The sequence below is a fragment of the Hyperolius riggenbachi genome, chromosome 2, assembly GCF_040937935.1.
Source record: "Hyperolius riggenbachi isolate aHypRig1 chromosome 2, aHypRig1.pri, whole genome shotgun sequence".
In the NCBI taxonomy this organism is placed as follows: domain Eukaryota; kingdom Metazoa; phylum Chordata; class Amphibia; order Anura; family Hyperoliidae; genus Hyperolius; species Hyperolius riggenbachi.
This window is the reverse complement of record NC_090647.1, coordinates 344,392,280-344,417,275: the sequence shown is the minus strand read 5'-3', so window position 1 is coordinate 344,417,275 and position 24,996 is coordinate 344,392,280. Positions and strand designations below refer to the sequence as shown.

At 43.0% G+C, this 24,996-nt stretch overlaps 1 protein-coding gene across 1 annotated transcript in view; it reads left to right on the top strand.

Annotated features, from left to right (window-relative positions):
• The window catches only part of SORT1 (sortilin 1), a 117,473-nt gene extending 92,898 nt beyond the window's left edge, over positions 1–24,575 (top strand). The window contains exons 15-20 of the mRNA XM_068269510.1: positions 2,514–2,703; positions 3,325–3,441; positions 10,638–10,743; positions 15,643–15,749; positions 17,311–17,431; positions 22,497–24,575. Of these exons, the coding sequence (XP_068125611.1) occupies positions 2,514–2,703; positions 3,325–3,441; positions 10,638–10,743; positions 15,643–15,749; positions 17,311–17,431; positions 22,497–22,511 (656 nt within the window). The 3' untranslated portion in view covers positions 22,512–24,575. The remainder of the gene's footprint in view (positions 1–2,513; positions 2,704–3,324; positions 3,442–10,637; positions 10,744–15,642; positions 15,750–17,310; positions 17,432–22,496) is intronic.
• Positions 24,576–24,996: the final 421 nt, after the last annotated feature.

Genomic DNA, 24,996 nt, shown 5'->3' with positions numbered 1-24,996 from the left:
GGCCTAAAGTTTGTCTCGAAGATCCTAGAGCTAAAGTTTAGTGCGGTTATACGTATGTGAGGTCTACTACTTCTTCTTACCCATTTGCAAATATGGCTGAATCATTAATGTCACAGGAGGCCCTTTGGTCAGACCGCAAATGGCCTTCTAAACGGTGCCAGCACACGGATCGTGCGAACTCTGGTCGCAGTCAATGCGCAGGAACCGTTGGGAATTAGCCGCAGACAAACCAGAAGGGAGCCTGTGAGATACGGGTAATTACAACTCACACACGATTCAGGGTTGAACTGCCACCACCTCGGTTACCATGGGCCCGAGGAGCCCGCTGACTGACTAGTCCTGCGAATAAAAACGGTTAAACACACTCTATTCTGTCTAGCCAACAACAAACAATAGTAGTAGCGTCTCTCCAGAGGTCTGGTTCAGTGGTGCGGCTGATAAGCAGGGTAGCGGACAGTGAATGGCTTTGATAAAGTCATTTATTCACGGCAATATAAATAATTAATATATACAGACAATTATTAAAATCAACAATTATTCAAACAGTAATAGCCAGTATGAAAAATAAAAGGGAGAAAATACTTAGGGTTTGTGGAAATATGTCCTATTGTGGGAAAATCATCAAGTCCTTGGTTTCAAGTTCGCAAAGTTCTTTGTTCCAGAGATAAATTCAAAGTTCAGCAGGATTTAAAGTCCAAACAAAATGGAGGATGCCCTTTGTTCAGTTCCGACAAGATGGCCGCTAGCCATGTGCCCCTTTGTTTCAGAGCTCAATTCAAAGTTCAGCAAGATGGCCGCCAGCCATGTGTCCTCTGGCTGGCAGCAGAATGTTCTCATATGGATGGAATGGGAGGACTGCCTGAGTGGTTCCTTCCAAAGACTTTTGAACAATGCCCCCCTTTGGGTGGAGCCTCAAGTACAGCCCACGGGTTGGACAGGGGCGGTGAGCCCCCTGGCTGGGTGCTCTGTGCCCACCAAATATGACATTTGTCATATCTCGGCTTACGCTTTCCTCACACACATGACCATCACATATTCATATTTTTCAGACTAGGCCAGTTCATATGATACCAGACTTGGGCATGTTTGCATGCCCGGTTAAAAAACAGTGGAATCCCCCGAGTTCTGGTTATGCCAGTGGCCTCAATTTACTATCAAAATACTCACAAGATCCGGACCAGCAGAATGATATAACTTCCACAGCTCTCCGATGTATGGTACTTCTAAAACATGCATAAAGATCATAACTCTATGTTTCCCTATCCTGGCTGAATGGTTCCGCTAAGTCTGCCTGCTGCTGGGATTAGCTTCCTTGGCTCTGAAAAGACTCCTGGTTTGTTAATTAACATCTGAGTGTTACCCCTCTGGCTTCATTAGCAAGTCACAGGGCACAGGCTTCATGAAAAGAACTCTGCTAACTAACTCCCCTGAAGACAGCAGAGACCCCCCCAGGCTGGACTGCCTGGTGTCCACAGACATGAGATTCTGATTGGGCAGCGCAACGACAACCGAGACAAGAAATCGATTGCGGCTGCGTTTTCTGCGCACTTTCTGAGCATTGACGGCTCGTCCGTCACAATTAAAATCTTCCATGATGCAATGACACTATATAATAATAATCAGGGGCGTAGCAATAGGGGGTGCAGAGGTAGCGACCGCATCGGGGCCCTTGGGCCAGAGGGGCCCCGAAGGGCCCTCCCTCAACTACAGTATTAGCTCTCTATTGGTCCTGTGCTCATAATTATCACTTCTATAGATACTGTGAATGGTGGTAATCACTAACAAACTGCTCCCCATCCCCTTCTTGCACCTCTGACACTGTAGTTGCCATTGGCAGGTTTTGGTGCGCAGTGGCAATTTGTTATGTATAGAGTGCTTGGGGGGCCCCACTGTAAAACTTGCATCAGGGCCCACAGCACCTTAGCTACGCCACTGATAATAATAATCCTTCTTACCAGTCCATTGGGGTAGAGTGATCTGAAGATGGTTTTCAAAAAAATGTGTGTGTGGTAGGTCAAAAAATTGTAAAGAAATTGTTATCCACCATTCGGAATATGCTGGTTTTTAGGTGACTCCAACTCTATTAGTTAGCACCCTGTAGTAAAGTCTTTAGTACTGGTATATAAATCCACTTCTACATCCTGAAAAGTTTGAGGAAGCTTGTCAATTGCAAGGTTGGATCAGCAGCTTTGCCCAGCCTCTCTGCCCGCTCCCCCCACAATCCCTCCCTTCTGATGAGTCATGCTGTCTGCTCTCCTGTGAACAGTCCTCTGCTTTACTTCTGCTCCTTCCCAGACAGTGCTGAACACTGAGCAGTCTGCACACTGACTCATTAACAGGACGTTCTGGAAATATTGCTGTTACAGCATATATTGGTGAATAGCTATTCCTAATTTTAGGATCCCTTTTCAAATATTGTTTTATGAATCAACCATATGTTCATTTTTTCAGGACTTTTTACATTACTTTTTAATAATACATAATGTTTTGTTAATCTTTCTATATCTAATCAGGTGGTGGTCAAGATTATATGACTTGGTTGGCACATTCCACTGACCCCGGGACCCTCTCAAATGGTTGCATTTTGGGATATAAAGAATCTTACCTTCGCCTGAAAAAAGCTTCCATGTGTCAGAATGGCCGGGATTACACCATATCCAGTCAGCCTGAATCCTGTAACTGCACACTTGGGGACTACATGTGGTAATGTCTCATGCTTAATCCTACTGAAATTATCTTAAAGCAGGAGGATTAGCCATACTATGCCAGGTAAAAAAACAACACATATATAAGTAGATAAATACTTTATCTACTTACATAACACATGTATTGCACTGTCCACGTTTTGATTTCAGTGAATTTTATATAGTAAATGAAGAGAATTATGTTCCTGGTGGGAACCTTGTCTTTTGCCCACAGTTTGAGGCTAAATACTGATGTAATTTCTTCCCTTAACTTTTTTTTTTCACTGATCGCTGAGTCACCTCAGCCTTGCTTGTAAACACAAGTGAGCAGAGGATCATGTTTCAGATAGGCAGCTAGGAACGGAAACTAAGGGAAGAGGAGAAATATATTATAAATAAAAAGAACCCCCAGCATGCAACTGAATGGCAATGGCTATTAAAGGGCCAGTGCTCCTAAGGTATGTGGTAACTCCAAACCATAACAGCAGAAAATGTTTTGAATGCAGGATCAGCATCTTTATCACTTAATACTCAGTCCAGTTGCTGTTGAAATTTGATTTTTATGGTGACAATCCCGCTTTAGAAGATGTCCCACATGTCAAAAGGTCCATAGAAACTCTTTGGGGCTTTTTTTTCCCAGTGACTTTGGATATTTCCGTAAGGAAGATGAGGAAACCTGTGAGGAACAGACAGAATTCAAGGGCCATGAGCTAGATTTGTGCATTGATGGTGAAGAGGAAGAACTGACTACAAAAGGGTGAGCATGATCATAGGGAATTTATTAAAGGTACACTTGCATGATTCTGAGTCAGCAGACTTGGCAATTCATCTATTGAGTTGGCCAGTACAGTGACAAATTATTTCTATAATAATTCAGACTGACCAGTAGGATAAAACAAATGCATTGTGCATCTTTGAGGCATATATGTACAACCAATCGTATGCTTCTGACAGCAGCTTGGAAGTATAAAGTTGGCAATATACTTAACATATTCTGCTGCTATTAAGGTGGACACAGATGTGTGCTAATTGTTGAAGTAATCCTAGAACTTCTTTACCCTTCCCAGTACCAGTATATAATTGTTTTTTCTAATAACATGCAAAATCTGCCACCTTAAAAACCAGAGTCCGCTGGTACAGGAACGTAGAATCCCGACGAAATACCGACGAATCGCCGCACATACCCGCCGTCATCGCCGCACGCCGGGACCCCCAGCACATAGACTCTGCTGTCTCTATGACGGCAGAGCCATGTGAGCCGGTCAGGAGCCGCTTTCATTGGCTCCTGACCGTGTCTATCAATGTAAGCGGCTTACATTGATAGACACGGCCAGGAGCCAATGAAACGGCTCCTGACCGGCTCATATGGCTCTGCCGTCATAGGGACAGGCAGAGCCTGTCAGATGCGGCGAGACTCGTTGGGTTTGAGCGGTGGGTGCACGCAGCAGCGGCTAATTGAAATCTACGCCCTGCCAGCCAAGAGCTCACCAAAACAGGGTGTAGATTTCAATTAGCGCGGTCCTTTAAATAGTTAAAGGACAACTGAAGTGAGGCTCGGTGCACACCAAAACCCGCTAGCAGATCCGCAAAATGCTAGCAGATTTTTAAGCGCTTTTTTTTTATTTTTCTGAGGCGTTTTGCAAGCGTTTTGCGGATTGCTGCTGCGGATTTCAGTGTAGTACATTGCATATATTGTTACAGTAAAGCTGTTACTGCACAGCTTCTGTATCAAAACTGCCTGGCAAACCGCTCTGATCTACCGTTTTTCAGAGCGGTTTGCGTTTTTCCTATACTTAACATTGAGGCAGAAACGCCTCCGCAATCCAAAAAATGCCTCACCCCGGGAGTATGCGTTTCTGCAAAACTCCTCCCACTGTGGTGTGAACCACCCCATTGAAGTGTATTACCTTAGCGTATCCGCAGCCGCAAGCGGCTGCAGAAACGCTCAAAAAGCCGCTCGGTGTGCCTCAGCCCTGAGAAGGGGATATGGAGGGTTTCATATTGGTTTTCTTTCAACCACTTCAGGGCGTACGAAAGGAATCGGCGCCGGGGGACTTGGGCGCAGGATACAGCCGGTATATGGGTGATCATGCTGATGCTCAAGTCCCAGCCGTATTAAATACTATGCCCCCTCCAGGCCGCCATGGATGGTATGGAATAAAATAATTTGGCTTCCAGCAGTTGCTATTATATTATAAGTAACTTCAGCGCTGAAGTTACTCAGTGCTGCGCCCAAGTCTCCTGCGCTGAAATGGAAATAAAATATTATTTCCTGAAGTGATCATCACGCATACATTTTAAAAGGGGCTCTGTTAAAATGGCCACACAATATAGTTTACTGATAGTAGAATATTGTCAATATTACAGATATTCTTCATCCCCTACTGTAAGCTAAACCTCACAAAACCCTCCCCTACCTATGCCTAACACTACCCCCCCTCCTCACAGTACACCTAACACTAAGATCCCCACCTATGTACACCTAACTACATAACTCAAACCAGTCTAACTATAGCTAGGTGCTGCTAACTGCAGTCCCCACATCCCTGCCCAAATCACCCTTTGTGCGCCACCATACCTTTAGATGGCATTGTAGCCTATGGCAGCGCCTAGATCACCAGGCGCGCCTCACACCCATTTTTAACATCTCCAATCGCCACAATAAGGAATAACCAATTGTTTGTAGCTGGAAATACGAAATGGTCTCCTGTACGATACATGCAATGTGAATTTTATTTATTCTATGTTTATGGTCATCTCCATGTGGCAAGCAGCTTAAAAGAAACTGGAGGTGTGAGACCTATGGAGGCTGCCATATTTGATTTTTGATTTTTTTAAACAATACCAGTAGCCTGACAGTCGTGCTGATATTTTTAGTCTGTAGGGTCTAAATCGCACACCTGAACCAAGTATGCAGCTAATCTTATCAGATTTGTAATGGACATCTGCTCTGCATGTTTATTCAGGGTCTATACTTTAAGTATTAGAGGCAGAGGTTCAACATGACATCCAGGTAATGTGCATTATTTAATAGAAAATAAACCGGCTGCTCCATATCCCTCTGACCTTTTGGCTCTCTTTAAATATTATCATACAATACAGTCTATAGGGCAACGTTGTGTCACTGGATTTATTGTGTGGTGTTCACTATTGCTCGAGTGGTCCACTACAAGTCACTATGGGGTCAATTCATAAAGGATTACCACATTCGGTAATGCAGAAAACAGCTGACTTTACCGAGCACTTAGGAAAATGTCAATTCATAAACCCAGTTACCACATGAAAAACTACAATTACCAAACAGTGAGGTGAATTACCCATTTGTGTGGTAATTACCTCAACACATGTCAGTAAATGTCAATTCATAAAGCAGACAACAAGCGGTAATGGCACGGAACAATACCGCCTGCTTTGAAGTGGTGATAAGAGGGCGAAATCTGTGCGGGACTGTGCTGGGAAGGGAGACTCGCAAGCAGAAGCGGTGAGATCTCTCTCCAGACAACAGCAGAGCCATCGGTAAAAAAACAGACATCCCCTGAATACCTTAGGCAGTGTGGCTGTTTAACCTATCTGGTTCCTGTTTTTAAGATGTGTAGGAGCTGGAGGTTAAAATCACAAAGCGTGGCATGTGTAAAGTTTCTTGAAGTTCTTCTCAGGTATGTCAAACCGGTCCTACGAGGGCCGAGATCCTCACACATTTTTGATACAGCTCAAATGAATTGATGGGTCTGAATCAGGAAAGGCATGGTCCATCAGGTAGAACACATTCCTTTTTTTTCTCAGTCCATCCTAAACCCTGGCATGGATCTGGCCCTCCAGGCCTGGAGTTTGACACGTGTTCTATGCTGTGGCAATTTAAATAGAATTTTAAGAAAGACTAATATGCAGATTCAGAGCAAGCAGAGACATGATATCAACCTGCACATCTAAAGAGAAGTTGGGATGCCTCTTATATTGTAATGCTGTCTCTTCACGGAGAACTGCATGTAACAGCACAGACTACTCTTCTGCTGTTACTGACAGTTGGGTTTCGGTTATTTACCGCACTTTTATTGCACCTGTGAAAATGTTTATGAATTGGCACACAAAAGTCTAAAATACTGAATGCAGTATTTTCCCGACCAGATATTGTTTAGCACACAGCCTATGAATTGCCCCCTATGTAATGTAATCTATGCTTACACAGAATGAATGGTCTGTCCTTTCTGTTAATGTAATTCATGCTTGAGAAAAGACTTGGAGTCTGAAGTGGACTGGTGCCGTTACATGTTTTTTGCTTAAAAGACTTCTGAAGTGAATAAATAAATGTAGCTTTACTTACCTGGGGCTTCTTCCAGCCCCTAAAAGTCATTTGTGTCTCTCGCCGCAGCTCCGGTCTTCTCCTGTGTCTTGCTAGCAGCCTCTGAAGGTTTGCTGACCCCCGATAGGTCGATATCTTCGCAGTACACCAGGAGTGTACTGTGCCTGCACACTATGCTCCCGATGATGTGAGCATGTTTGTTTGCCCCCATGCATGCGTAGAGGACGCCGACCCATTGGGGGGGGGGGGGGGGGGGCGGCGATCCTTCAGAGGCTGCCAACTGGATTCAGGAGAAAAATGGAGCTGTGTAGAGGGACACAAATGACGTGTAGGTGCTGTAAGAAACCCCAGGTAAGTAAAGCTAAATTTAATTTATTCACTTTGGAAGTCTTTCAAGATGTTTGCTATATGGTGATGAACATACACACTGAATAAGTCCTTTTTGGTTACATTTATTGTGAAAGCATCTATCTTGTATTTCCAGCTACAATCACATGCACATTCCAAGCTGTACACAATCAAATTCACTTCCTGCTGACCTTTTAATTCCAAGCTTCATGCACTTTGTATCAAATGTACCTGCACTCTGGCATTATTTGTATCTTGTTGACATCTTTACTGCTAATGTTACAAGGTTACCTGAAGTGCTACTTTCTTGCCAGACAGGGTCACTGCATCTTTCTGCAGGAAACTAGGAGCAGATCAGTGGGAAAAGCATCTGTTTTAAAACTTGTAATTCTTTTCTGTGCAGTACTAAGGGTTGGTTGATCATTGTGCGTAATGAGATGTTCAAGGAAAGAACTACCGGTAACTCATTTTGGAAAATGTATTTAGGATGGATGTCGCCACTCAGGTGTCTGAACTGGCTTTACTGTCCACACTAGTTCACTGCATGTAAAGCAGCTCTGGCATCCTCTCTAGTGCTTCAGATCCTCCCCTTGTTGCACAGTCAGTCTTCCCTGGCACTCCAGGCAGGATAAATGTCCTTTGTATGAATAGCAGTCTGGAGGGCTAGAGTGGCATAGTGGTGGCAGGCATCTGGTAAGTAATGCAGCATGGTTTCACATGGTCTTATTTGTGAGCAGTGAGATTGAACTCCCCATCTCACCAGTAATGGGACTCTATCTCTTTCAGCATCCACCTTAGGACACCTCTCCTTTCCCCTCTGTCAGCAGCTACTGTTTGCTCTCTATTTCTTACAACCGGCAACTTAGCCGCTCATCTATGCCAGCAGTCATCTAGGGCCCCTCATCTCTGTTGGCACTCACCATGGGCTCCACATTGTTGTCAGCAGGCAGCTTGCTCCCTCACCATCTGTCAGCACCTTTCATGGACTTCCCATCTCTTTTTTAATAGGCATTTTGAGCCCCTATGTCTGTAATTCCTCACCATGTCACTAGACATCATTTGCTCCACATAAACAGCCACAATGGGCCCAGAAATCTTTTTCAGTAGTTTTTCACCTAGATCTATCAGCTGGTTAAAGTGGGCCCACATTCTGACGTTCTCTGTTAATAGCTGGGGAGAAGTGCAAAGCTGGGGAAACAGTATAAGTGGAGCTACACGACTGCCACATTTTGGGGGACAATGGAAATCGGGAATACAGCACGGCAAGGAAACTTCTCCATCCTGTATTTGTTGCATGTGGCCCCTTCCACTTTCTGCACTTCCGTTTTCTATGGGTTCCTGAGCTCTGCAAATGACCTGCAAAAGGATTCATCTTAGGGATGGTCAATGAGATGCAAATAATTGAGTTGCTGCAGGATTATGCAAATGTAGGCAGCTTGAAAATGGACCAATTGAATTTTACTTCGGCAGGATTTGGATTATTTTAAAGCTGCATACATTTGCATAATGCTGCATCACCTTGAAATTATTTGCATCTAATTGACCATCCCTAATTCAGATTCTCAAGACTGAGAACTGCCATACAGTGTATGATGATAAACCTGATTTAAAGGGATATTTAAGTCAAAAATTAAAAATGATTTTTACTCACCTGGGGCATCCCTCAGCCCCCTGAAGCTGTATGGTGCCTTTTATTTTTTGATTTTTGACTTAAGTATTCCTTTAAGGGATTGAATTACTAAAATAAGCAACAACTGATCATATCAAATGTCCATTAAAGAGGAACTGTCGCGAAAATATTAAAATTTTAAAATGCATACAAATAAGAAGTACATTTCTTCTTGAGTAAAATGAGCCATAAATTCTCTCCTATGTTGCGGTCACTTACAGTAAGTAGTAAATCTGACATTACTGACAGGTTTTGGGCTATTCCAACTCTCCATAGGGGATTCTCAGCATGGCCTTTATTCTTTATAAAGACACTCCCTGAAAAAGATTTTTACGAAGATGCTGGCCAGCCTCCCTGCTCACTGCACACATTTTTTGACAGTTGGACAGAGCAACTGCCATTCACTAAGTGCATTTTGAAAAAAATCTATGTAACCCCCCCCCCCCCCCCCCCCCCCCCCCCAATGAGGAGATTGGCTAGTACAAAACTTGTTGGTTCTGTCAGATTTCTACGACCTACTGTAAGTGACAGCAACATAGGAGAAAACTAATTTATGGCTCATTTTACTCTGGAAGAAACTCATTGCTTGTATAAGTTTACATATATTTTAACCACTTTACCCCGCCCGTATGGATTTCTCCGTCCCTTCTTCCAACCTTTAACCCCCAGGGACGGAGAAATCCGTACTTCGCGCACTCCCGCCGCTGCCCGAGCTCCCGCTCGTAAACACGCCGCCTGCCGCTCGCCCGGAGATTAATGAACGGGAAAATCCATTCCCGTTCGTTGATCTAAGCCCCGCAATGATCCGCTTCTCTCCGATGAGCAGCGCGATCATTGTGAAAAAAAACCCACTTACCCAGCCTCCTAATACTTCCTCCAAGAGTCCGGAAGGACTCTTGGAGGTCGCATTAAACAAAAAGTTACTGTGGCCATCTTGTGGCCAAATAGTAAAACTACACCCTACACATTTTTCACATACAAATAAATTACTTTTACACAAAAAATTAACTCATTACCTCCCACACTCCCAATTTTTTTTTTTTTTGTAATTAAAAAAAAAATTAAATGTACAATAAAAAAAAAAAAATAGTTACCTTAGGGACTGAACTTTTTAAATATTTATGTCAGGAGGGTACAACACTGTTACTTTATAAACTATGGGCTTGTAATTAGGGATGGACGCAAAACTGAAAAAAATGCACCTTTATTTCCAAATAAAATATTGGCGCCAAACATTGTGATAGGGACATAATTTAAACGGTTTTATAACCGGGACAAAAGGGCAAATACATTTCATGGGTTTTAATTACAGTAGCATGCATTATTTAAAAACTATAATGGCCGAAAACTGAAAAATAATAAAACACATTTAGAATAAAATAATTCTTGGCATAATGTCCCACCTAAAGAAAGCCTAATTGGTGGCGGAAAAAACAAGATCTAGTTCATGTCATTGCGATAAGTAATGATAAAGTTATAGACGAATGAATGGAAGGAGCGCTGAAAGGTGAAAATTGCTCTGGTGATCAGGGGGTAAAACCCCTCAGTGGTGAAGTGGTTAAGTTCTAAGATTTTTGCAACCGAGGTCCTTTAATCTTCTTTAGTATCTTACAAAGTTAATTTTTATGTTATTTAGTTACCGTAAGATTCCAGGAGATAAGTGTACTGGAGGTGTGAATCCTGCACGACGAGAACTGGACAAGAAAAAGAAATGTGTGGATGATCCTACCTCAAAAATGCAGGTAACTTATTACCCCCTTCAGAATTCCATATTTCATTAGTGTTTTGTTTTTTTTATAGTAATTATTGCTTAAAGTTTCACAGGAAACTATCTTGTCTTTAATAACAAAAGTGGCTCTGGTGCCTTCAGCTTTGTGGCTGTCAGGGGAAGGGGTAACATGGCCTCAAGCTTCAAGACTCTTGGAAGGGGAGGTTAGCAGATTGGGTAGAGGAAGAGGAATAGAAAGGTGTGCCTTTAAATTCACAATTAAACTCTGTATTTTAAATGATGAAATAGAGCAGAGCTAATGACCCTTTGAACTTTCTGGCAGAAAAACCTTAACCAAACAAGGAACAGCGAGAGACTTGTTGCGATAAGTGCTTCAGAAAATAGCATTGCTCTCTGACTAAATTGGAGAGCTCAGAGAAGCTCTTTTGCATAGATAACTGACGTTTCTTAACTCTTCCTGTACTGGAAACAATAACTCATATCTGTGCTACTAATGTTCTATTTCTTAGCTGTACTACACATACAAATCATTATCTCACAAGTTTATTTTCACAGAGATGAAAAACTAACTATAACAAGTAACTTGTCTATATATCTTATCTAAAGTTTAGATAGTTTACACAGCAAATCTAGCTGCAAACAGCTTCAATAGTATATGATTATTTCTTCCTGTAATAAAATGAGCAGCCTTGTTCTGTTTGTAATCCTTACACACAGGCAAGCTGATCTGCATCTCCTGCCCTCAGCCTGTGAAAACTTCACTCCCCTCTCCTCCTCCCCTCTGACTCTGAAATCTCTGGCTAGTAACTCCTCCTGCCCAGATTGAGCTACATGAGTCTGAGAGTGCCAAGGCACTGGAGAAGCTGTGGGCGAGGCTTGTTTAGTTTATAGGGAATTGGGGTATTAAAACAAACAAAAATATTGGGCTTGAGGAATGTCCTATAAACTGTATTAAAGGAACACAATTATGCAATGAGTAAAAGTTTACCTCCGATCCACTTTAACCACTTCAGGATTCTGCATACACTTAACTACGCCCCTGAATCCTGAAGTGGTTTCCATGGAAGCGGCCGTTCCATGTCGATCGCGGCTCGCAGGGTAAATGTAAACACGCGGGGAAGATCTTCCCCGGTGTTTACATATATACAGCAGCGCCGTAGAGGAGATCGGCGATCCCCGGCCTCTGATTGGCCGGGGATCGCCGGCATCTGATAGGCTAAAGCCTATCCTATCCGGCGCAGGACGGCTTTCCGTCCTGCGCCGCACACGGGACGGGAGAGGGAGGGAAGGAGGCAGAGGGAGGACTAGTGCTGCGGAGGGGGGCTTTGAGGAGCCCCCCCCCCCCCCCCTCGCTAGGCACAGCAGCGACGATCAGACCCCCCCAGCAGGACATCCCCCTAGTGGGGAAAAAAGGGGGGAGGTCTGATCGCCCTGCCTGATTTCTGATCTGTGCTGCGGGCTGAAGAGCCCCCGCAGCACAGATCAGCAAAACCACCCGGAATCCGGAAGTGGTTAAGCTGCTCTTTTGCACACTAAAATATACACTGAAAAAGTGTCACAAGATGGTGGAGATACATGGGTGACAGCATGTGTAATAAGAATGGTTTCCACTTTTTTATTTCCCCTTTTACATATGGAATTTGGCTTTAAGTGCACAGAGTGCATTCTTACAAACTTGCATGGCCCCCTCTGGCACTCAAATTTCCTTTCACAACACAGGGCCTTATTCACACACATTGTGACTCCAGCCTGATACCACACTAAGGTTAAAGGGAAAACAAGGTGAGTGATATGGAGGCTTGCCATATTTCCTTTTACAATGCAAGTTGCCTTGCTGTCCTGCTGATCATCTACCTCTAATACTTTTAGCCATAGACTCTGAACAAGCATGCAGAGCAGGTGCTCTGACTGAAGTCTGACTGGATTGGCCACATGCTTGTTTCAGGTGTGTGATTCAGACATTACTGATACCAGAAGATGAGTAGGACTGCCAGGCTACTGGTATTGTTTAAAACTAAACAAATGTAAGCCTTCATATTACTCTCACCTCAGGTTCTCTTTAATTATTTATTTATTTATTTATTTGTTTTTCTGATCCATACAAAACCTAAGCATAGCTTTGGACTGGATTAATACATTCTAGTAAAAGTTGAGAAGATAGTTGGTCAAAAGAGGAATGCAACAGAAAATCTAGCTAGATTGAGGAAGTGTGTCTTTAGAACTGCTAATCCTATCTTGACTGAAATCTGATTAAGATTTCCAAGTTGATTTTGTAATCTTAATCACTGAATCTCAGTATAATCTTAAATCATGTAATCTCAGTATAATCTTAAATCATGTAGTGTCATTGGTTAGTCAGATCAGAACTAGAAAGTACGGTAAATGTCTCTACCGTGCTTAACTCCAAAGCCTTGTACACATGCTAGATGCTTCTCAGCTGAGGCGGCTACCTCTGTGGAGTCTAGTGTGTGTACAGGGGCAAGAGATCAGGACCTGCCAGATTGTCCCATCTAAAGCCCCATACACACACTCAACAGCGGTCTTTTATGCTTTCACAACTTCTGTTGTTAAACAAGTTGAAACGCCTAAAAAAATAAGTATTTTGCTATTCTTCAAAGAGCTGATAAGACTGATAAGACTGACAAGAAGTAAATCCAACAGTTGGATTGACTTATTATCAGGCTTATCCGCTCTTTGCACACTAGCAAAATACTTTTTTTTTTTTTTTTTTTTTTTTTTTTTGGAGTTTCAACTTGTTTAACAACAAAAGTTGTGAAAGGATAAAAGACCGCTGTTGAGCGTGTGTATGGGGCTTAAGCCCTGGCTGACACATTGGTTTGCCTTCTTAACCCTCCCACTTCGTGCCACTCAGTCATGTGCCATTACTGCTATGCACCCAATCAAAACCTTTTTCCAGCATACCTGGTCCAACCTTTTGACAGATTTCAGCTGGAAACCGATCAGGTGTCCGTGTTGCAGCATCGATATCTGTCAGATTCTAGCATTCTGATCTAATCACTTGGCTATCTATGTGAAAATTTGAGGGCACCATTTAGTAGAGCGTATTGGATGTACTGTGAACACAGGGGTTGAGCTGAATAGTGAATAGAAGGGGTTGGTGAGATGCTAATAATTCCAAGGTGATGCTAATTTTATGCAAATTTATGCAGCTTGGAGATGGCTGTTGCATTTGATTGCTTGATGATAAAGCTGCATAACATTTTCATCAACTCAGCCTGATCAGTATCTAAGTTAACATCTTTATTAGTGAATGAAGCTCATTTCAAAATACTTCCTAAAATATGTTGAATACGGTAAATAGTAGAACAATTCAAATGCGGGGAAAATACCTATGTGAAAACTTTGACTGTTAGAAAACTGCAATGCCTAGCAAAGGTTGTCATAAGAAACTTAAAGAGACTCTGAAGCGAGAATAAATCTCGCTTCAGAGCTCATAGTTAGCAGGGGCATGTGTGCCCCTGCTAAACCGCCGCTATAGCGCGGCTTAACGGGGTCCCTTCACCCCCAAAGCTACCACTGCAACACTTGGTCGCAGATTTGGTCGTGGTTCATGGCTTCCTGGAGGCAGGGCTAATGGCTGCAGCCCTGCCTCCAGTCGCGTCTGTCAGCGGCGCATCGCTGCCTCTCCCCCGCCCCTCTCAGTGAAGGAAGACAGAGGGGCGGGGGAGAGGCGGAGATACATGCTGACAGACGCGCGTGGGGCAGGGCTGCGGCGGTTAGCCCTGCCCCAACCAGGAAGCGCTCCCCCGCTGTACGGAGCGGATTTGGGGGGTCAGGGACCCCCGTTAAGCCGCGGGATAGCGGCGTTTTAGCAGGGGCACACGTGCCCCTGCTATCTATGAGGTCTGAAGCGAGATTTATTCTCGCTTCAGACTCTTTAAAGAGGAGCTGTTAGGTATAGGGTCTCAGAGAAAATAAACACATATATCAGTAGCTAAACATTGGCTGTACTTACATTACATATGCATTTCACTGTCCACGTTTGGATTTCACAGAATCTTTATATAGTATTTGCAGAGAATGATGCTCCTGACAGCTTATGGCAGGTTCCATGTTTGTCTGTCTCCTATGAAGCCAAATGTGTCGTCATGTCCTGCCTGCTTCCTGATGATTAGACTCACACAAAAGATCGGTAATGTAAAACACTACTGTGCAGTGAATATTAATTAGCCATGTGGCTAGGAACAATAGCGGACTCCTGCAGTATACTCTGCCAGGAGTTTTTTCAGTGCTGTGAGCTGCTGCTGTTGTTACAAGAGCCCTGTAACTTATCACTAGCAGCCGAGGGGAGGGCCCCAGAATGCTTTGCTGTATGGTATGCGGCTCTCGGCTTCTTAAGAGCTTGGGTCTAACATCCTTGCAGTTCAGCACACATCAAAACTAAGAGAGATTTTTAACTTCAGTATTGCCTTTTTGGCTTCCTTCTAAACTGTTTAACACAGGAGAATAGAGGTTTAAATTAGCTTCTGCAGCCTGACAGTTACTCTTTAACAAAAGGTTTACTACACCTCATAATACCAAATTGAAAGAGCATGTTTAAGATCGATCTTAAACAAAGCAGAAGGCTTAAGCCCAATCTACATGATACGATTCTTTATACGATTCGATTACGATTCAATTTACGATCCGATTAAATCCAACATGTCCGATCAGGATTCGATTCAATTCGATTTGCCATTGTTTTGCAATGGCAAATAGTATTAAATCAAATCGAATCCCGATTGGACATGTCGGATTTAATCGGATCGTAAATAGAATCGTAATCGATTCGTATAAAGAATCGTATCATGTAGATTGGGCTTTATAACTTTTAAATTCCTACAGCAAAGAAATATTTTGCCTGCTCACAAAGGTTGTTTTACTTACACTGGACATTTTCTCATTTGTCTAGGTCAACACAGCGAACTCCATTCCTGTCATTTTATCTGTAGTTGTTGTTGTGTTGGTTGCTGTTGCTGCAGTCATCTTGATAATCAAGAAATACATTTGTGGTGGCAGGTATGTATTCTGCGGGTAATCTATGTATGCAGGTTGGGTGGTGGTTTTCAGTAATTACCACCAGAATGTGTGTCCATAGAATCAGCTGTGGAAAGTGAAGTGAGAGTTCTAGCTTGTGTATCTAGGTTCAGTTGCACATAATCCTTTCTCATGCAATCTCATTCAATTAGTCCATAGAGGGATTGCACTGCTGTGCTCCATAGAGACCAATGAAAGTGGTCCCTTGTCAATTTTGTAGCTGTTGAAAAGATCTTGTACCACCTTAGGGGAAGATGCTATCTGTATCCATTTATACTTTGAGGCAGAAAAACAGAGTTAATGAGCATTTAGACAAAGATGACTATTGGAGCAGGGGTTAACATACCCTTGCTGATGTGGTGTTTTGTGTTTTCCAGTTAATCGCTTAAAACTCCTCCTTTCCCTACATTAACCAGCTCTGTGGTGGTCTCCCTACTCCCCCCCCCCCCCCCCCCCTTTCAATGATTCTGTATACTAAGGTTTCCTGACCCCCCCCCTTCCCTGTGAATGGGGCTCATGTGCCGTAGCTCTGGCCTGATGCAACAGTGTAATTGCGCAGCATGGTGCTGGAAGAGATCAAAGTCCACCTAGAGTGACACCATGCTGGACAGGATCTGACACCGGCGCCCCTACTGATGAACCCAAATGCACCCATGTAATATCTAAATTGCATGGCTCAGCTGCAGGGTTGGGGCCAACAGATCATAGGGGTGGATGCTGTGCTGGATTTTATCTGGCAACAGCGCCCCTAGCGGCAGTTATTGTTTGCTTTGTTGGACTATGTCCAATATTGGATATATGCTGGAAAAGACCAATGTCGAACATAGTTCGACATAGGATTGAAAATGGTTAAGTTGCTTCTATTAGTGATGTGTAAGTTCCTTTAGAATGGCATATTTAGCTAGTGGATAGTCAGCTATGTTGCTACAAACCACTGCCAGGAAGTTATCTGTAGCTAATAAAATATTCTTATACATTTGTTATGATTTGTTGCTTTGATGTGGACAAAGGGCTATCACCAAGAGTTTGTCACCAGTATAAATGTACTTTTGCCTATGACAGTTTAGGATTATAGATTACTAGTAAAAAGGCCCGCCCGTAAAACGGGCACTAGGTCACAGCTGCTACCCTCCGCAATGCGCGCACATACGCGTTCCGCTTGCTCGTTCCCCAACACTGTCTGAAGTATATGCACACAGGGAGCTGCTTGCTTGGCAGTTGGAAAAAGCTGTTATTTCCCACAATGCAATGAGAACCTCTGTGAACCACACACAGCAAAATGTCAGATCCGGCCCTGTGTCCTAACTGCCCTGGCTGCGCACATGCTCAGTACAAAAAAGCCAGGGACACACAACCATTCAGTTGATGACGCAGGGACACTTGCATTTTATTGTATAGGATAAGAATTGTTGAAGTATAAAAGCGGCTACCAAGTCTGAGCGCTCAGTTTGTAGTTTCCATGGACTTTTTAAAGCTTCCTGTAAGGTTAAACTTGGCAAATGTCACATTTGGTTGTACTATTTTTTTTTTTCCCCTGTAACAGGTTCCTTGTGCACAGATACTCTGTTCTGAGGGAGCATATGGATACACACGGAGATGAGCGCTTAGAATCAAACATTGGTGAAGTTCGCAGGAGCAGTGGCTACCATGATGACTCTGATGAGGTGATTTGGGGTGCTAGCAAACCTGGTACCTGATGGACATGGGTGGTTGGGTTTACATGAAGCGGCCAGGCGATAAAAACCGCAAAGGAGAGCCACGAGTAACTGGGCAAGGAGACTGAATGAGCTGTGTGAAACCTTATGCATAGCAATAAAATATGAGAGAGGGTGCTTTAGTGGGTTGGGTGGTGGTGGTAGTTAAATCAGAAACCAGTTGGGCATGGCAGACCAGGATGAAAAGCCAGGAATGGTGTAGGAAGGTGAAATTGCACAGAGATGGGTAACCTCTTCGAAGAGAATCTGTACTGTCCAATTTGTACAATAAAAAAACATACCAATAGTCACTGTGATCACCTGGATCCCTCTTTGCCATTTCTGCCGCTCCCCGCCGCGATCCTGGCTAAACCAGTTTTTGGCAGTGTTTTACAAACAAAAAAACATGGCCACTAGCCAGGAAGTGGTGTGTGTGTGTGTGTGTGTGTGTGTGTGTGTGTGTGTGTGTGTGTGTGTGTGTGTGTGTGTGTGTGTGTGTGTGTGTGTGTATATGCATATACAGTGGTTTGCAAAAGTATTTTACATTTTGTCATATTACTGCCACAAACATGAATCAATTTTATTGGAACTCCACGTGATGGACCAATACAGAGTGGTGTACACGTTAGAAGTGAAACGAAAATCCTACAAGATTCCAAACCTTTTTATACAAATGAATAACTGCAAAGTGGGGTGTGCGTAATTATTCAGCCCCCTTTGGTCTGAGTGCAGTCAATTGCCCATAGACATTGCCTGATGAGTGCTAATGACTAGAATGCACCTGTGTGTATTCTAATGTCAGTACAAATACAGCTGCTCTGTGACGGCCTCAGAGGTTGTCTAAGAGAATATTGGGAGCAACAACACCATGAAGTCCAAAGAACACACCAGACAGGTCAGGGATAAAGTTATTGAGAAATTTAAAGCAGGCTTAGGCTACAAAAATTTCCAAAGCCTTGAACATCCCACGGAGCACTGTTCAAGCGATCATTCAGAAATGGAAGGAGTATGGCACAACTGTAAACCTTCAAAGATCAAAGGCTAAAAAACAATCGTGCTACAAGCTCACAGTCCCATAAGATGAAGAAAACTTCCAGGTAGTCTCCTAGGACAGCTCCTCCACGGCCACTGTGTCAACACTTAAGACAAAAAAGAGTTCCATAGGGTAGTATTGTCAAACTCGGGCTTCCCCTTCACCAGCAATATGCACCAGAGTGATTACCACATCCAATTTACAGGCACCAAGTGAGTGTAAGGCACCCCCCCAAATAGCCTGCACTCACCCAGTTAACCTCTTCAGCAAGAGGTGTATAATAAGCACTCAGGGGGGATCAGAACATCAGATTCATCAATCAGCCTTATGCTAGGGAGTCTGTTGCTGACATCGATCAAATCCACCACTAGGACTTAAATAGGTAATAATAGTGAAGTACAGTTTTAATAAAGTAAAAGCAAGCGGTATTGCACTTACAAACGCCTGAGGTATAAGAGCATATCACAGATGGTGTACCCGGGAAACCGCACCCAATGCATCTGCCTCCGCCCGTTCAAAAGAAGCCAAACCGCGCTGCCATAGATGATTGCCTCTCCTCGCACCTCTCAAGGCTCCGCCCACAACTGTAAACCTACCAAGACGAGGCCGTACACCTAAACTCACAGGCTGAACAAGGAAAGCGCTGATCAAAAATGCAGTCAAGAGGCCTGTCAGGAACCGACCCGCAGCACGCCTGCGTATACGGTTCCCGACTGCGGGTTTGACCAGATCAAGAGGGGAAGCAGCCTTAGTCGAGCTACCACAAGGCTGTGACCACTCAAACACTTCTCACTGCCACCAATAGCTGTTGCTAGACGCGTCCACTCTGCTGTCGAGTACTCAGCATGCAATCCGCGTTTTCGTATTCGGGTCAGCTTTGCGCTTTAGGCCGAATACGGGAACGCCACACACACAGTTGCAATCTTACACTGTAGTGAAGCAAAACCACTAACAGTCATTCCGAACGATACTGTTAGCCACTCCGAGACTTCCCACTCTGCTGTCGAGTGCGGAAGTGCCCCATACACACAATGCAATTACAATCTTATACAATAGTGTTGCTCAATCATACAATCAGGCATGGACTTCTACACCGTTACACTTCAGTCGCTTCTACTAGGCTATGAGTGTTAGTTTAGTACAGCAGAAGTCAAACTTATTAAATAACTGTTTAATATTCCAGGAAAAAAGTGGAACAATGCAGAAAATAATATAAAGATTTACAAAAACAAAGTAAAAAGTTACAAAATAAAAGTTTACAAGGATACAAGCACAAAGATAAGTTTGCATAAAAATAAAATGGGATAAACGTTAATTGAACTTTGGTAAAAGGTAGAGGAGATGAAGCTTCAGCACTCTCAAGATGACAGCAGGGGACTGGACTTGACTATGATCAGCATGGGACTGTGGCAGTGTAATCACCTCCAAAAGCGTGCACAGGCTATATGGCAGCAAGCAACTAAGTGTGGGAGGGAGAGATGAGGTGGAGCCAGCACTGCGAATCTGGTGATTTATTGATAAATAGGTAAAAACAGATGCACTTACAGTCAGCAAAGTCAGATGCAGAGCGGGAAGGTGGGCGCCAGGTCCGCAGGGGGACATAGACCTGGCGCCCACCTTCCCGCTCTGCATCTGACTTTGCTGACTGTAAGTGCATCTGTTTTTACCTATTTATCAATAAATCACCCGAATCGCAGTGCTGGCTCCACCTCATCTCTCCCTCCCACAGTTAATTGAACTTTTACCAGCGCAAATGTCCAACCGTGGAGAGACACGAGTTTTCCGATTTTCCTCTGGATCATCTCTAGCGATGAGCTACTCTCGGGAGAAGATGATCTGTGACTGTCCTAGCTGCTGTTTTATAGCAAAATGTGTGCCCCGGGGCCACCCCAATGTCCCAGGTCCAGGAATAATCCAATTTCCTGTTTAACGTGCGCAACTTCAAAGCGTTCCTGTGTTAGTTTTTGATCTTTTCAGAGAACTTCCATAAACCCAATTTCCACAGGTAAAACTATAGTCTAGTCCACACATCAAAAGATTGTGAAGTGAGCTTCCTGGCTGTCATATGTAAATTCTTGGCCCTGTGCTGGTTTGAGCTGCGTCAAAGCACACTGCAGCCAGTCCAGGTGACAATTGCTCCCAAGCACAATACACATCTGAGACAGTATTTCCCAGAAGATCAAAAGGTAAGGACATGACTGGCTATGGGCATAATTAGCCATCTCCTAATTAGAGGCTAGGTAGACAGTCCTTACTTGAATGTCTAGGTTCATTTGCCTATTCAACGTAATTGACCTATTCAAATGCAGACAATGGTAATACATGTACATACAGGAACTCCATGAAGCCTGCTGCCAGCCTGGCATACCTACACCTCTGACATAATATACAGCAGATAGAAAAATGAAACATATGGCTTCCATGCGATACCATACGGCTGCTATGTTCTGCATATTACCATACATATCATCACCATCATCGCGTATATCCTCACAAGGCTCGTGGTGACTCTGGACGAGCCGCAGAGATCTACAGCTCAGGTGGGGGAATCTGTCCATAGGACAACTATTAGTCGTGCACTGCACAAAGTTGGCCTTTATGGAAGAGTGGCAAGAAGAAAGCCATTGTTAACAGAAAAGCATAAGAAGTCCTGTTTGCAGTTTGCCACAAGCCATGTGGGGGGCATGACAAACATGTGGAAGAAGGTGCTCTGGTCAGATGAGACCAAAATGGAACTTTTTGGCCAAAACGCCATGCGTGGCGGTAAACTAACACTGTACATCACTCTGAACACACCATCCCCACTGTCAAATATGGTGGTGGCAGCATCATGCTCTGGGGGTGTTTCTCTTCAGCAGGGACAGGGAAGCTGGTCAGAGTTGATGGGAAGATGGATGGAGCCAAATACAGGGTAATCTTGGAAGAAAACCTCTTGGAGTCTGCAAAAGATTTGAGACTGGGGTGGAGGTTCACCTTCCAGCAGGACAACAACCCTAAACATAAAGCCAGGGCAACAATGGAATGGTTTAAAACAAAGCATATCCATGTGTTAGAATGGCCCAGTTAAAGTCCAGATCTAAATCCAATCGAGAATCTGTGGCAAGATCTGAAAACTACTGTTTACAAATGCTGTCCATCTAATCTGACTGAGCTGGAGGTGTTTTGCAAAGAAGAATGGGCAAGGATTTCAGTCTCTAGGTGTGCAAAGCTGGTAGAGACCTGCCCTAAAAGACTGACAGCTGTAGTTGCCGCAAAAGGTGGTTCTACAAAGTATTGACTCGGGGGGCTGAATAATTACGCTCACCCCACTTTGCAGTTTTTTGTTTTTTTTTTAAATGTTTGGAATCCTGTATGATTTTTGTTCCACTTCTCATGTTTACACCATTTTTTGTATTGGTCTTTCACTTGGAATTCCAATAAAATTGATTCAGGATTGTGGCAGTAATATGACAAAATGTGGAAAACTTCAAGGGGGCCGAATACTTTTGCACACCACTGTGTGTGAGAGAGAGGGTTTCTCAGCATGTGCAAGGCAGCTCCCTGCTCTCAGCCTCACAAACTGCAGCAGAGACTGTCTGTGAGGGGGCGTGCATAACTTGTATGTATTACAAGAGAGGCAGCCCATTCCTCTCTGGGTCGACAAAGAAAAGAAGATTAGATATATTACAGAGACAGTGCAACTAGAAAAGGCTGCAGTAATCCAGACCACATTAGAACAGGTATAGGAACTTATAGGATAGAAGAAATGAGGCTGAAAATTTTGTTACAGACCTAATCCGTGTGGACATTTGAAGTGTAACTAAATAACTTGGTCCTGGTCTATGCGATTTCTCAGAGGCAATGTTTTACACCTTATCAATAACTTACATGTACCATTCTCAGCTAGCTGAAAATAACTCTCAATAAGTTGTCCCAAATAAGTTTGGTAAGACTTTTTTTTTTTTTTTTTTTTTTTCCCCTTATCGGGAGAAAGTGTCTTACCGGTCTGTCTTTACCTTTCAGGATCTTTTGGAATGATTTGTTCAAGTTTTGGGGTAACATGGTAAGAAATGATTAAATACGGAGTCCTCCGGAGGTTCCTGGCTATGTTTTGAATGATCTGTGAGATGAAGCTCCAGTGAAATGAGGTGCACAGAACAAGGATCCTTCCCTCTGCCGGGGACAATGGTGGTTGTGCTGTTTCAGGACTACCCTCTGACGATGAACAACTCACACTGACTTGATGGAACTCTGTAATACCAAGTTGGGGAGCTGTACTTGTGCAAATCTCCCTTATCCATTGTTCTTAAATGGCTATTTTTTTTTTTGGGGGGGGGGGGGGGGGAGATCTATTTTTAGCAAGAATTGATTGATTTAAGTATAATCTATGGAATGCAACAGTTAATGATTGTAGTAATTTTCATGCTGATAACGTCATGCCGTTCACACACCTGAGGGGTCATCTAACTCAGGAGGGGTCATCTAACTCAGAGTTCCCCAACCCTGTCCTCAAGGCCCACCAACAGTACATGTTTTGCAGAATACCACTCACATTCACAGGTGGGGTAATTAGTGTCTCAGTACCTCAGTGGATTTCCACAAAACATGCACTGTTAGTGGGCCTTGAGGACAGGGTTGGGGAACACTGATTTCTAACTACGGTAACTAAAATACAATGTTGATTACTGCTAGATTCCAGTGAGTTGGATACACCCTCTGTTCACTTACCATAGTTCCCGTTACAAGGAAGTCTCACATATTCTACTGAATTAATTCTAGTATAACTGCAATTAAAAAAACAAAACTTTTATAATGGCCCCAATATGTAGGCTGACTTTATAAATTCAGAGCTTTTATTCACAGTTGGAGAATCCATTATACCATATGGCATTTTCATATAAAAAATATCCTAGTAACTGGGTAGGGGGTCTTATTTTGTCCTATACCAAATAAACGGCTGTTGTGTTTTTTTATCTGGATTACTGATTACCGCATTTAACTGATTTAGCTACCAAATCACTGAGCCTGTCTAGTTTTTTTGTAATTTTATCTTGTTCATATATTATAAACTTTAGCACTTGGAGCAAGCAAGATCTGTTTTATCTGTATATTTTTTTTTGTTTTATCTGAAATAAAATAACTTGCTATTGCCTTGGCCTATGCAGGCCACAAAATCACTGGCACATAATGCATAAAGCAATACAAATGAAGGTGAAAGAACAGCGGATAGCATTTTCCTTTTTTTATATTTAGCCATTAGTAAATGCTTTATAGCTGATCACTTCGAGAACATTAACTGTTTTTAAAAATGAGCAACTGCTATGTGTAATATATAAAATTGCGCAGGTTTTTGTGTACAGGGGATAAATTAGAAATTTGTATTTAAATGGAAATGATGGTAGCTTGCTATATTTCAGAGCAATCTAATATATATATTCTTATTGTTGCAGATTTTTGTGGCTTGTAATTAAGCTCTTTTTTCCCTTACTTTTATTAATGAAAATTTCACTAAGCCATGTAAAGTCAATAAAAAGCAATATTAATAGAGTGCTCAACATTGCTGCTTCTGGTGTGGTAAAATGGTATTTCTATGCTGTGGTATGGCCTCCGTTTTATAATCTTAAGATTGAATCTTTGCATGTGGGCACTATCCATTTTACCCACTTGGTGAAATAGTGCTGAGCCCCTGTTGCAACTAATTTTGAGATGGCAGTCATGTGATTGCTGTGGTTTTTGGGTAAAATAGTGCTGAGCCCCTGTTGCAGCTGGATTTGAGATGGCTGTCATGTGATCGCTGTGATTTTAGGGTGATGTCCAGGATCTTAGGATTGCAGGCTGACAGCATGTGGCCACTTTGTCCCCTAACACTGGCAAAAAGACTGACCACAATAGTAGATAAAGCTATTGTAAGCACAAGTTGGGGAAGGAATTCTATGCTTGAATAAAGTCAATGAGCTGCTTACATACAAGAATACTAATCATAGTAGGGATACACTGGGTACAGGTTTGCTTTAAACATTTTATTTCCTACTTGTTCTCTGGAGCTGTATTATGTATATTGTATGTGTGTATATAGAGGAGAAATAAAGCCTGCTAATAACATGTAAAGTGTTCACTTCTCATGTGTTCCCGAAAACCTAATATGCATGTAATGCAAGTACTTGTAATATTTTATACTTTTTAAATTCTAAAATAATTTTTTTGATCATGCAATTAAGGATTGAGTACATAGGCCTTATACATGATTGGGTGTAAAAAGATGCATTAAAGTACACCTGAACTGAAAGGGATAGGGAGGCTGCCATATACAGTATATCAGTTGCCTTTCTGTCCTGGTGCTCTCTTTGGCTGCAATAGTGTCTGAATCGCACACCTGAAACGAGCATGCAACTATTCCAGTCAGACTTCAGTCAGAAACATCTGATCTGCATGCTTGTTCAGGGTCTATGGCAAAGCAGGATCATCACCAGGCAACCTAGGCATGTGCTTGGGGCCTAGTGGATGTCAAGGGGCCCACCTACCA